A 14,123-nucleotide genomic window follows, 5' to 3' on the forward strand; every position below is an offset into this window, starting at 1 on the left:
TGAAGAGAAAATCTCTAATAATTTATTTGACCTTCAGTTTCACATTGTGAAAAAAAAAAATACAGTTTTACAAAACCTCAAAAATGTAGCAAACAAGTACATATGAACACGAACACTTCTTCAACTTACACAGAGTTTTGTACGTGAACCACATATTCAATAACCAAGAGAAGGATATTATTCAGCTCTAATCATTCTTATTCAGACAGGTGTCAAGCCCAGAGAAAAGGGGGCTACACAATTATACCAGAAGTGGAAGGCTGCCCTTTGTTATCTGTTTCCACAGCAACCAGTCCACAGAATAAGAAGAACCTTCTCTGTCTTATGCCAAGGTTTTTGTGTGCACTGTGCTGTGAATTGTATTTGCTTCAAAGCGCGGGACGTTTCACAGGGTGAGAATGGTCAAGTAGCGAGCCCAAATGCCTCCATCAATTCAAAGAGCAGAGAGTCCAGAAAGTTCCCTGCAGGCTGGGGGCCCACCCTGATCACAGCTCCCTCTGGCTCACACACAGCAATTAAGAGAGGATTCAAGGACACACCACAACTTTGAACCAGCTGCAGAAAATTCACCCCGCTTTCAGAAGCCACACAGTGACACCCACATCTTGGCAGCTTTGCATCATAAACCATACAGGGCTGTAAATACTACAATATTAAGGACACCGACTATGCCGCCAGGGTACAGACATTTGCATTGCTCAGAACACATCCAGGAGCGAGGGACTGACTGCCAGAAAGTATTGAGATCCTTTGATTCCAAAGTCTCATTTATTTTGGTCCAACTATAGCCCACCTATCCATGGCACAGATGGACACGTACAATCAGTCTAAATTATTCAGGTGGAGAGAGATCTGAAGGATGTATGTCATTAGACAATGCAAACACACCAAGATGTAAGATTATTTATTTGTCTTAAACCCTAGTTTCGAAAACACAGTGACTTGAGAAACAGCAACGAAAAGCCGTGCGAGTTGCAAATGCTGGGCTTCCCGGACACCTGAGGAAGCATCTCTGTGAGTCTACCACTAACACCTATCACGGCACATGTTTAGTCAACAAGCACTTGGAACGAGCAAAGAATGTATTCACAACTGATTCATGACTCCCCCAGAAAGCCTCTCAGTTGGGGCCACTGCTTAAAGTTCTTTGGTGTTTGGGGGCCATAGGCGTCCCTTTTGTGCACCAAAGAGTTTTTCAGGGACTTCCCTAAGAGGGAGCACTAAAGTATCCTTTGTACCAATGTGCATATTGCCTTGGAGAACTTTTAGCACTTGTTATATCATACAGCAGAGAGCGAGAACAAGGAAGTCAGGTCAAGCAAATCCCGTCAGTGAATTAATTTCTGTCTGTGAGAGTTGTGTGGGTTTTTGTCTTTTTTCCCTGTTAACTGTGGTTATGGCAAAGCATTCGCATAAGGTAATAAATAGATTAAATAAATAAACTTTGGGACAATGCCTCTACCTGTGCCCTATATACAGAACCATTCTATAGAATTTTCCAAGATTTCAGGATACGACACAAAGGAAAAAAACTGCAGAGTGATTTGGTCCTTTCCAAATTTCAGGAGCGAATCAGACAAGGAGGAGGAGGGCAGAAAGAAGCCTTCCCTTTTGCCCCTAGAGCCATGGGCATGACCAGAGCCCACGAAACCCCAGGAAAAGTTGGTGAGTCTAAGAAAAAATGACCTTCATGCTTCTCCACATCTAGGATGTAACTTAACTTTCCGTCTTGTAATCCTTCCCTGTCTTGACATTTACAAAATCCCCCCCAACCCCCCCTCCAGTTATGCTCCTAATTCTAACCCCCCGTTTTCACTTTTGTGCAGCAAAGCACATCACAACAGTCACGAAATTGTGCAAAACATACAACCAGTTCCCATAGTCCATACACGTGAGGGCAACTGTAAGCACTGTTTCGGCATGCAGGCCTCAAACAATAAATAGCTAAATCTAGAACAAAGTTCTTACCAGCCAAGAGAAAGTTCAAAGTCACTTATAAATAGAAAAGAACATCTACCAAACAGCTATCAACAATGTCCCCATTGTCCAGAGACGTTTCTGGGGAGCACAGCCCCTCAGAGGTTACGGGAGAGCCCAGAGTTCGTCAGGCCCCAGCCAGCCCAGCCAGCTTCCCTCCTGGCCCCACAGTTGAGCTTTCCATCTCCAACAGCAGCTGGTGTGGAGGCTTCAAGCTGGCTCCTCAGAGAGAGGTGACAACCATTTCAAATTTTACACATACATGGTGGAGCCCAAGGAAATCACATGCTGAATATGGAACAACCCAGGAAAAGGGCTGGCTTGTCTCTCCCTTTGAGGGGCTGATGAACGCTGACATTAATCCACAATTACAAGACAAGGACGAGATCACAGGTTTGTTCATTCATATTTAAACCCTGTGCGACTGGCGCTGAAACCCCGCCCCCTCCCCCACCCCCTTCCTTCATGTCCAGTTAGAAGCATTTACAAGGTGCAATGGATTGGATTCTGGTCTGGTAGCAACTTCGTTTCTTTTTTTCCTTTTCTTTCTCTTCATTCAGTTTGGTCTCTCCAAAGTAGAAATCTCATCTTGATCATGCAGGGATGGAGTCAGCTAAAAGGGAAGAAAAGGAAACATATTTTGGTAGTAGTCTCAAAAATCTGAAAAAAAAAAAAAAATTCAAATGCAGGACAGAGTTGGTCACTACTGTTTCTCAAGGTCTTCAGTACACACTCAGTGGGTATGTGCAGATATTTAAAGTTCTGGCCTTGAATGCTCCCACGTGTGCATTCAGACATGCAGATAGACCAACAAAAATAATGGCATCCAAGGAAAGAGCTGCACTTCTTTCCTAAACATATCCATGTTCAAATTCAAGCTATACATCTAGATACTCTTAGGAGTTGCCATATTCTGCTTCCAACATTCAGTATTCCTCTCCACGGTTAAACAGAGCCACTGTAAAGTGATCACCAGAGGATCACAAGAGATTCCTGGGCCAACCCCCCACCCCCTTAGCCCATTTACCATAAAGGATTCCAAATTAAATTTATTCACCATATAGAAGGCAGACATATTAATCCTCTTTATTTAAATGCAGCCCTGCTATTCATTATGGCAGAAATCAGTCTCGCTTCCTTTCACATGACAGCATGGCAGGCCTCATCTCATCAGCCCAGGGCTGGAGTTTATTTTCAAAGTTCATCAGTCCATGCTTGGGAGATACGGGCTGTGGTAGGCAGTGTAATTATCTATAGAATCTACCCACGTCAAATGTGAATCTAAATTCAAGGTGCCAAGTCTGCATGTCTCATGGGACCTGGCATTTCCTCACACTTATCCACCCTTCCCATTGGGTTAAGCCTAATTGTACGGGGGGAGATTTTTGCAGAGGGCTTTTCTTTCAAACGCTCACCCTCTCTGTTCTTGGAACACAGTGCCAGCCCTAGCATAGGAACCTGCAGCCCCAGTGCTGTCAGTCGAAATACAGACAAAGGAAAATCAGGAGGCGCCACACTCATCACTTGCATTGAATTCTTCTTGCTCAAGTGTGTTCCGAAGTTGGATTCATTTCATGAGTTGTTTCTTTTGGCAGTTTTGTAGCAGTGATTCAAACTCTCAAGGCATTCCTCAGACCGCGGTGTCACCCCCCACCCCCACTTCCTTGTAACCTATACATCCACATTAGGCCAAAAGAATGTTATCTTGCAATAATATGGAATTTCAACATGTTGCCTACTCCAACAGCAAAACAAAAAACAACCCCCGCCTCCAACAAAAACACCTCTAAAAAGAGAGGAAACAGAGCAAATCAAAATCCAGATGCTGTCAGGTCAGGGACACAGAGCATCATGAAAATGGAGCATTGGCAAAAGTCATTTCCTTTTTTTTCCCTCCCACCAGCTGAAAGAGCAGCAGGAGACAGTTACTCTTTCCTTGGTGGCTGAGCTTTAAGACCCAGGGAAACATTTTGTTAACACTGTATTAATTCAGTTAGCACCTACGTTTGGAGGGCAAAGCCATGTCTGGGAAGCTTTTGTTGCTTAGAACTGATACCTATACAACGCCTCTTTTCAATCACTCCATCCAGTGTTAAGTGTTTTAATACTATCTTGTGTGTAGTAAACTTTAGAAATTTAAACCAACATTCTCCCTGTCCAGAAACCACGGAAAAGTGTCTTTGATCAGGCCCACACCACCCTTTAAAAAGACGAACCTGGCCCTGTCAAATTTCCTTGTTCTGTGTTTGACTCCCGGGCTAACAGCACCGAGGGCGGAGGGGATGTTGTTTCGAATATAACCTAACACTTTATTTGCTCCACTTCCCAGGGACCGGATGTGTCTGATTAGGTTCAAATACCCGGGAGAGGGTGAATTCAAGTGTTTGCCAACATACTCACTCTGGGCTGAGAAAGGAGGTACCAGAAACGAAGTATAAAGATAACAAGCAGCTTCTCTGATAATAGTCAAAGAAATCTCATTTTCCCACGACACACAAAGCTAATTCCACTGCCAGCTAAGGGCTAAACTGAAGAGAGGAAAGAAAACTAATACAAGTATTGATGATTTCCTATGTGCCATGCACAGAGAAGGTATGTTCACCCCCCCCCCCACATTGATTGATTCACCCAAGTCTGAACTGGGATAGAGCTTAAGAAAAGCACAATTCAACTCACTCATTTGACAAAAGAGAGCTCTGAAGGGCAGAGAGGTCCAGATACTACAGCTTAAAGCCACAACCAGGGCCCTCTCTTTCTGCCTCAACTTCCTTACCTGGCTCCAAGGATGCCAGCCAGCTGCCACTTTGATGTACCACCACCACCGCTGGCAATGTTTAAGGCTCTCCTATGCAAATATAGTCAGTTGAGGACTAACACCCAATTTAGTGTGCTGTTAATTGATGCTTTTGCCTAGAAGGTTCTTTAAACCTGCTTGAGAGTTGAGTAATGCATTCATATTGCAAATGAAATAACCCCTTTCAGAGCATTTGTTTATTCAGGATTACTGAGATGCCAGCAAGGCTGCAAAAACCAGTTTGGTGCGGGCCACCGTTAGCCCTGTTTGCTCCCCAGAGGATGGTTCTGACAGCTCCTGCTCCTTTAAAGGAGTTTCTGTCCAGGTAAATACTCTATTACTAAGAACTGGTCTAACTGTATCAGGCTGAAGGAAGTAACAGAAGAAAGAAACAGACCCCATGTGAAAGGGAGGCCAGTTTCACTGATGTTTTCTAAATGAGCTGTAAGAGATGAGGAAAGAAAGGACAAATGAGTTGAAACCCCTCTTTGCTGGCAGGTGGTCCCCTTCAAAGGTGTGTAACATCCTAGGAAACATAGAGCCGAACCTTTCCCAGTCATGAGTTTGTTTTCACGGCAGATCTTCCAAGGCAGATTTTTAAATTCGATTCTCTTCTTGTTAGTGATGAGCCCATGAGCAACTAAAACAAATCAACCCATGCCGTATGCTCTGTGCTGCACTTAAGATAGGTTGAAGTGATTCCAGGGCCCGTCCTGAAAAGGCTTTCACAGCAGCACAGCGGCCATTAGCTTCCTGAACCCTGAACTGGGGAGGCCTATTAATTATTTCAGCCGAGAGTATTATATACTCTTAAGTACACAAGACAACCATTATGTACTCAGATATATGACACAGAAGCACAACTTTTGTTCGTCCTAACAATAGGGTCAGCCTGACTGATTAACTCTGAAAAGCTGCAGTACGGGCAGTTTAGATGGCTCAGTGTGTCCACACATTAGATCCGTTTATACAATGCAGGTGCAACCTTCCACAAGGCCAGACTGAGATTTCTGGAAAATTCATACATGCTCTAAGGGGGCTTTTTTTTTTTTTTTTTTTTTGGGAGGAGAAACATTTAAAATAAGCTAACAAATAACTTTGAAGGAAATACACTAGGAATTACTTTAGCCATTCGATTGGTCAAAGCCTACTTCCTTCCAAAAAGGGTTGGAGGAAGTGAAATTGAAATATCGACACTTATCTCCTGGGGCCCTACCAGTGTAAAGTTAGGCGGAAGTTCGGCTTAAGGCTCAAGGGCTTATGTTCTGGAGCCAGAGGGTCTAGGCTGATGTCTTGACCAACTTTTCTGCCTGCTAAGCCCTATGACCTTGGGCAACGTACTTAACCCCTGTGTACATCAGGTGTTTTCATCTATAAAGGGCTCCGGTAATAATATCCCACGGGTTTGTTGTGGGGACTGAATGAAATGATACATGAGAAACACACAAGCCAGTGGCAGGCACTCTGGGAGGGCTCAGCAGACATCAGCTGGCATTAAACACAGATCAGGGTTTCCAACCTGACGGTAATTAGAATCACTGAAAAACTCTCTAAAAATACGAATGCCTGGGTCTCACTGAGACCTAATGAAACCTAGCCTCTGGGATGGGCAGGTTTTGAAGCACTCTTTGGGAGATTCTGAGGCTCAGTAAAGGCTGAGGACCACTGGCTTATGTTCTGGGGGACGCAGCCGTGGTCAACATAAGTGTTTAAGTTCGGGGATGAGGAGTTCCTGTCGTGGCGCAATGGAAACAAATCTGACTAGGAACCATAAGGTTGCGGGTTCGATCTCTGGCTTTGCTCAGTGGGTTAAGGAACCAGCGCTGCCGTGAGCTGTGGTGTAGGTTGCAGACACGGCTCAGATCTGGCGTGGCTGTGGCTGTGGTGTAGGCCAGCAGCTGTGGCTCCAATGAGACCCCTAGACTGGGAACCTCCATATGCTGCAGATGCGACCCTTTAAAAAAAAAAAAAAAAAAAAAAAGAAGTTCTGGGATGTGCTTTTATTTGTATAGTTTCTGTAGTATTTCTACAGAATGGGCTAGATGGAGTGCGTCTCACTCCACGCATGAGTTTACATGGCCAGCTCCGCTCTGCGGATACTTACAAGCTAACCTGACTCTTACCTCATGCTCACTCTTTTTAGGATGCGCTGCATTTAAGAGGGCAGATGTTTCCAGGTGCTGACGAATGCCGTAGGGATCAGCGAGTACGGGACTGTGGTTATGCTGTTCCACACGTCCAAGGTTGGATCGTAGCAGTCCAGAGTTTTGCACCGCTGAATGCCAAAGTACCCTCCGACGACATAGAGCTTGTTTCCGGAGGCCACAGCGTGGCAGCTCATGCGCTTTGCGGTCACGTCTCCCACCTTGGTCCACTGGTAAGTCTCGCTGTTGAACTTATAAGCAGAGCAGGCAGAGAACTCGGTATCTCCCCCCATAATAAAAATCTGGTTACCCAGCACAGCTGCTGCCGTGTAACGCCAGGGCTGGGGACAGGTGGCCGGGACGGTCCACCTGTTTTCACACTGATCATAACACTGAACCTTGGGGAGCTTGTCGTGACTGACACTGGTACCTCCGAAAGCAAACAGCTTGAGCTTGGCGCTCACCACCGCGGCATTGCTGACCCCTTCTCGGAGGGGAGCCACCATGGTCCATTTGTTTGTTGTGGGATCATAATGTTCTACTTGCTTTAGAGAGACTGAGGGGGAGGCCGGGAGGCAGCCGGTGGCAGCAGTGTGCCCCCCGACCACGTACAGGCAGTGCTTCAGTTCAGCAGAGCCATGGCCAAACCTGGCTACCAGCATGGGGGCCGCCTTGGACCATTCCTCATGCAGGGTATCATAAACCCAGACATCTTTTGAGACACCGTTTTCAGACCCTCGCCCCCCAGTAATGTACACTTTGCAGCCAATTGCACATGCACTGAACTCTTTTCTGGGGCTGGGGATGTCAGCCTTGGGAATGATCTCTTTGGCCTTCTGGTCGACCAGATACAGCTTGTCACACATGAACGTCTGTCCTCCCAACAGGAAGAGGGCATGGCCAGTCTTCCGGGGCCGGGCACAGAGGCTGGTCACCACGCCATCATTCTGCAGGATTTTCAGTTTGCACCTGATGGCCTCTTCTACAATCTCCTTGCTCTTCCTCTGTTTGGTGATGAGTTCCTCCATGGCCACGTTCTCCATGAGATAGATGGCTGGCAAGAGGGCCAGCCTCACAGTCTGCAACAGCTCCGGGAGGTAGCAGTAGCGCTTCTTCAGATCGTAGCTGATCCAGTTAATCGCAGACTCGTACACGAGCCTTTCGTCTTCAGTCTCCAGCTCTTCACTGGACAAGAGCTGCACTACCATGTCCTGGGGCAGCTGGAGGAAGTCTTCATTCTTCCTGATGGTCTGGAAGTTGCTGAGACACATCCTCCAGGAGAGCTCGTACAGCTTGGTGCACTGGTGCGCATCGGACAGCAGCAGCATGCCCAGGCAGTTGGTGGGGTGCAGGTTCTTCTCCAGGAACTCAGCGCACGCATCCCGGATGTCTTGAAACTCCAGCATGTCCCCGGCTTCCAGGAGGGATTCTGCGTTTTCTTCATTGATGATGACCCGGGAGGAGTAGGCATAGTCGAGGAGCAGCTCCAAGACCTCTGGGTGGATGGAATTGTCGAAGTTGACCTCGCTGTCCTGGCTCTCTTTCAGGCCACCACTGAACATGGCTTCAAAGTAGCGGCTACACGCTGCCAGCACGGCCCGGTGACAAGGGAAGGTCCTGTTTCCGGCATGGAGAAGGACGTCGGTGAAGAGGCGCTGCTGGCGTAACAGGTTCAGGTGGGTGAGGACGCTGTCGGCGTAGGAGGACTTGTGGAACAGGTAGATGTTAATGGAGCCGCTGCTGGCCCTGGACTTGCGGTTCTCGTGCACGCTGACGGACATTTTGCTTCCACTCCTGAAAAACAAAACCAAACCACTGAACATGACGCGTCTGGTGCTCAGAACAGCCAAACCAAAGCAAGAGTCATTTTGGACAGAGAAAACAGAACACTTGGCTGTCGGCCCTGCTGCCTCCTGTTCTGTATAATGGATGGCCCGGCCTATACCAAGTCACAGACAAGCTACCTGTTGAGCTATTGAAACTATACATTGTTAAAAAAAAAAAACAAAAAACAAAAAACAAAAAACTGCTTAAGGGCAGGTCTGTCTTGGAAAACCTGATTGCCAACTTTGAGGATGTTGAAGTCTTTGAGAATAGAAGTAGCAAAAGCTAAGAGGAGCGAGGTCTCATTCTCACAGCTCCCTGCCCTAGTCCAGCTGATTCACTGCTGGCCACTTGAAATGCCAGGCCTCCAGCTCTCATAATGCTGGGATGGGCACAGGCTTTAGTGCCCTATGCAACATAAAGCCTTGTGTCAGACAAATATCTATTAATTAATCCCATTAAGAATTCCTTTGGTAAGACCCAGTATATATCCCCTGCCTACACAGTAAATGGGAAATGTAATAGTAAATCTGCAGGCTTGCTTAGGCCCACTGCTGAAGTGACCATACTTCCATTTAGTGTTACAAATCATTTCTAACCAGGCAGCTCCACCACCACAGTCCTAAAAGAGCCCCAGTATAAACACAACTATATATTGATCAGCAAACTATCATGGAAACACAGAAGAGATCCTGGCCATAATCACCACCCACCTTTCTTGCTCTGAACACCTTACAAAATGAAGATCGGGGCACATAAAAGGAAGAGTATTTTTGTAAAAGTAATGAACTCAGGAGTTCGGGTTTTTCATCCTCCCAGCTTTAAACTAATTCTTAGAAAACCAGATGCAAAAACAAAGGATGTATCCACCCCTCTCTCCTGATTAAACAGCACATCACCAGAATCATTCTTGTATACCTGCAAACGCTGACCTGCATACAGGGAGTTCAAAATGCAAATGTCGCTTTATCTAAATCAACACACACACACACACACACACACAGAGCTATACTACAGCTGCAATCTGTAGTATACTGATCTTTAACCCCCTGTGCAGGCCAAGGATCAAACCCACACCTCCACAGCAATCTGAACCACTGCAGTTGGGTCCTCAACCCAGTGCACTACAGTGGGAACTCCTCCCCCACCGTCCCCTTTAACCTACCCTTCTGTTATTTCAAAGGAATAAAGGCTTCAAGAACCTACTGTCAAAGGATTCCTAACCAAGCTGTTTATCCCAGGAGGCTAAACTGTGTGGTTACAGTATCTATTCCAAACACAGAACAGGCAGTCCATACAGCCCAGCTAAAATCCAGGGCCTCCTTGTTTCCTTCAACCTGACCAGCAGAGGCAGGACAGGCACAAAAAACAACAGAGGCAGGTGCCTCTCTTGCCTTTGACACAGAGGCATCATACTATTAGGAATTGCAACTTGTTTTCTTTTATTTAGGGCATGTAACTTCATTACGAGTAAACATGCTTAGCAGAAGAAAATAAACAAAGCCCCAGGGCTCTGGTGTTAGAAGACTTTACAAAGCACTCATCAGTCTCTACAGTGACTTGGGCTGTGACAAATGGTGAGGAGTCAAGCATCGCCCCCACAGCAGCCAAGCCTCTACAGTGCCCAGTGCTCTGAAGAGCAACCAGCAAGCAGGACCCTCTGTGGATGCACCAGGTTCCCAACGTGTTAAAACATGCATTCGCATCCCCAATGTTCTACTGCTACAGTCATTATTTGAAGTAGTACATTCAATCTGAAGTACTTTGAGGAAGATTTCAAGCCTAAACCTCAAAAGAGGGTATAAATACTCTCCTATGCCTTATATAGAAACTTGCAAATGTTCCAAATGAGTAGCTATGCTTTTCTTTTTTAAGCCAATGCTTGCAAAGCAACCACAAAAGCTGCCTCCTTTGGATGGACCTAGAGATTATCACAGTAAGTGAAGTAAGTCAGACAGAGAGACAAATGTCGCATATCGTTTATCTGCGGAATCTAAAAAAAAAAAAAAAAAAAAAAAAAAAAAGATAAAAATGGACTTATTTACAAAACAGAAAGAGACAGTCATAGCAAACAAATTTGTGGTTACCAAAGGAAATAGTGGGAGCCAGGGAGGAGCTAAATTAGGAGGTTGGGATTAAAATACATACACTACTATATATAAAATAGATAACCAACAAGCAGAGGGAACTATATTCAATATTCTGTAATAACCTATATGGGAAAAGAACATACATAAACTCTCTCTGCTATACACCTGAAGCTAACAAAATTGTTCCAGGAAATTTTTTAAAAGCTGCCTCTTTTTCAGCTAAGAGCGAATGCTGCTCTGACTGAAGAATAAGGCACAAGATGCCTTAAGCACCAAAGTACCTGCACATTGAGCTGGAATCACACCTACCCAGCCCAGAAGGTATTTCCCTGAGCAGTGGAGAACACGCAGAGCCAGGTCCACACTTAAGAAAACAGTTTAGACGACCTTGGTATGTAGGATCTGTGTGCCGTGTTTACGCTCCTGTATTTCCCAGGTAGGTTCTTAAAGCCAGCAGGAAGAGTCTAGCCTGTCATCTGGGATGCCATCCAGATGCAGAAGTGTGTCACAGTGAAAATCCAACCATCCTTCAGCAACATTTGATTACAATAAAGGGTAAACTTGAAGAGACAAGGGAAATGATGGGCTCTCTGCTTTAAAATATCCAAACATGAAAACAGCAAAAGCCATGTATACAGTCATTAAACACACCTTCAACATAAAATGAATCATCCCTCTGGCATTTTTTAAGCCCCCAGAGAAATAATATTTGCATGCCAAGTAAGTGGCCAAAAAAACGCATACATATACTTAACCTGCCTGTACAAAGAAGGAGAAAAGGGCTGCTATTATCCTGAACATCAAAAGGGATTCTAGTTACAGTAACTTCAGTTCACTTAATGCTCCTTAACCAGGCTCTCTGCCTCTGCAATACTTAGTGGCCCATCACATGTCTTGGAGTTTTGAACCTGATCTGAGTGCAATCAAAGGACAAACCGGGCAGATTTTCTCCGGCATTTACGTTATTGCTAACAACGGAAGAACATTATAAAGAGACTATAAACAAGAAAAGCATTTTGTCATACAGTCCTCTATAACACTTGTAATAACACAAGGTGGCCATGCCTGTGAGGGCGACACCAAAATACACACCGATCAAGTTCAATGGTTCATCTCCGCCCTGCCCCCCAATTCCTATTCTTCGAAACTAATCATGTTAACACTACAGGCCAAATATCTGCATGAGAAGAAACATTTTTCAGAAACCAGTTTTCATTCATTTCCTACACATATCTGGCCGCGGTTAACGCTCTCAAGAGGGGTGTCTGTGCGTGGCCCCGATGCTCCCTGTGCGGGTAAGGATGCAACGTGGACCAGCAATTCCGCGCCCCCCTGCAAGCGCTCTTTGCGTGGAGAAGGGATGGATCGTACCCTGGCTCAGCTCTTCGCTCGCCAGCAGCTCCAGCAGCTCGCCCCGGCGGCGCGCCGCCGGAGGAGGCCCCTCCCGCAATGCCCGGCTCTGCTTGCTGCGGGAGGGCAGTGGCAGACACCCGGTCTCCGCCGGGAGAAGATCTCGCCACCGCCGCCTAGGTCGGAGTTTCTCGCTCTGGGGCGCACACACCCCCCTTGCGAGAGCACACTCTCGCAGGCCGGGCAGCCCTTGAAACCCGCGGCGCCCGCAACAGGTACGCGGCGGTAGAGGAAACTTACAGCAGTGGCGACCGGCCACAGCACACAACCAGCTGGGTTCTTGCCTCGGTCACAGGGCGGGGAGGCGAGGAAGCAGCGATCTCAACCCCAGGGAGCAACAGCGACTGCCGGGGCGAAAGGAGTGCGCATGGGGCTCTGGTTCGCGGGCTGGTTACCGCGGGCAGATCGCCGCGGCCTCAAGATCCCCACACCGCGGACTCTGCGCCCGCCACCCGCGGAGCGGCTCTCTGAGTGCTCTCGGGAGGGGAGAGTGGGCCCGCGGCTGCAGGCACCGCGGAAGGAGGCGGGCTGTGCACTCGGGGGAGGGAGCTGGAAAGCGCCGTGCGCGCCGCGGCTGCTTGGCGTCTCGACCCGGTCTCAGCAGCGCCACTGCCGAGCCGCCTTCTCTCCAGCTGCCGGAGCAGTCGGCGCCCAGCGGCCCAGAGCCCAGCTATAAGCGGCGCGGAGGGGAGGGAGGGGCGGGGAGAGATCGCGTAGGCAAAGAGTGACACCAGGGGAGGGAGGGATGAAGGGAGGGAGGGAAGCGCGTGAATACTGCCGGCGGAGAAGGAAGAGGAGGAGGAGGAGGTGGAGGAGGAAAAGAAGAGCCGGAGGAGAGCTTGTCGGGGGAGTTAATCGAGAGAGGAAACGGGGGAGGGGGATGCGGCAAGGGGAGAGAGACAAAGCGGACACAGAATCTCAGCCTTGAGCAGCTGCAGCCCTTGGGGACCGAGATTAAAACAAGTTTTCCCAGATCGGAGTGTCTGCGCCTCTGGCCCAGAGGGGTGCTGAGGGACCCAAGACCAGGGAGCGCAGCTCCGCGTTGTGAGGCCCACGCTGCGAGAGCCTGCGAGATGCTCGGGAAAGGGCGCCGAAGGGCGAGCTGGGTGTCCGCGGCACGCGTCCTAAGCGCGCAGAGCCCGCGTAGTGAATGGGACACCTGGAGGGAGGACAGTGGCTGGGTTAGGACACAATTTTGGATACTCTGGGGGACACTGCAGGTTGGACAAAGCCGGCCTGTAGGGTTTCTCTGTGGCTAGGGACCAGGAAGACTCGAGCCCCTGTCGTCTCCCCCCCACTTCCTCCCTCCCTCTCTCCCTACGCCCCCGCGGGTGCGGCTCCCGCCGCTGGACTCTGCCCCAGGCAGCAACAACCCGGCGCTGTCCGGTAGGCTACCACGTGCTTCGCAGCCAATCGTCGCGGCCGCTTGATTCAAAGCGAACTACTCCAAGGAGCGGCCACGCCGCCTTCTCTCCGTAGCGATAAAGCCTCAATCGCCCTCTCAGACAGGGTCCCTTCCTGTGTTTTATCGCTGATTAGTTCAGCAAAGAGATGGTTCAGCATACACGTTTGAAGAGCCGCATGCCACGAGAAAGAAGGCGATTAGAGAACTAATCTCAAACGGCCATCACTATTTATGAAACCCATTTTTGATCTTAGGACCAAGGGCTTGTCTTTCCCCTGGGAGCTGAAATGCTTGTTTTTCTTTTTACTAGGTATTTGGAGTAAAGTATATGAATGAACTGTAGAGATCACCGGTCAAGCCCCCTCGTTTTGCAGGTTAGCAAACTGAGGCCCAGGAAGATGTGACATATCCAGTTGGAGAGCCTCTTGCAGTGGCCCAGCCCTATGGCTAGAGTGGGGATCCACGATGGAATTTTCTCT

At 48.0% G+C, this 14,123-nt stretch overlaps 2 protein-coding genes across 3 annotated transcripts in view; one reads left to right on the forward strand and one right to left on the reverse strand.

The window, feature by feature from the left end:
* ENC1 (ectodermal-neural cortex 1) lies at positions 1–12,888 on the reverse strand. 2 transcript variants are annotated; one of them, XM_003123701.6, is made up of 3 exons: positions 12,480–12,888; positions 6,895–8,709; positions 1–2,590 (listed from the first exon to the last, which is right to left on the reverse strand). In XM_003123701.6, exon 2 carries the CDS (start codon positions 8,694–8,696, stop codon positions 6,927–6,929), a length of 1,770 nt encoding a protein of 589 aa, XP_003123749.1. In that variant the 5' UTR covers positions 8,697–8,709; positions 12,480–12,888; the 3' UTR covers positions 1–2,590; positions 6,895–6,926. The 2 variants fall into 2 exon arrangements, with proteins under 2 accessions (XP_003123749.1, XP_020940106.1); XM_021084447.2 differs by having other exon boundaries at positions 12,201–12,888.
* The window catches only part of LOC146405582 (uncharacterized), a 22,236-nt gene continuing 20,095 nt past the window's right edge, over positions 11,983–14,123 (forward strand). The window contains exon 1 of the mRNA XM_085011719.1: positions 11,983–12,454. Within this exon, the coding sequence (XP_084867845.1) occupies positions 11,983–12,454 (472 nt within the window). The remainder of the gene's footprint in view (positions 12,455–14,123) is intronic.

This window comes from Sus scrofa, chromosome 2 (assembly GCF_054392235.1).
Source record: "Sus scrofa isolate SSC_HxYL_T2T_F1_AM1 chromosome 2, Sscrofa_HxYL_maternal_Yorkshire_Landrace_v2.0, whole genome shotgun sequence".
NCBI classification, from domain to species: Eukaryota; Metazoa; Chordata; class Mammalia; order Artiodactyla; family Suidae; genus Sus; species Sus scrofa.

Bases quoted from the DNA above. Each gene is read 5' to 3' on its own strand.
- ENC1 (XM_003123701.6), bottom strand. From the start codon at position 8,696: ATGTCCGTCAGCGTGCACGAGAACCGCAAGTCCAGGGCCAGCAGCGGC.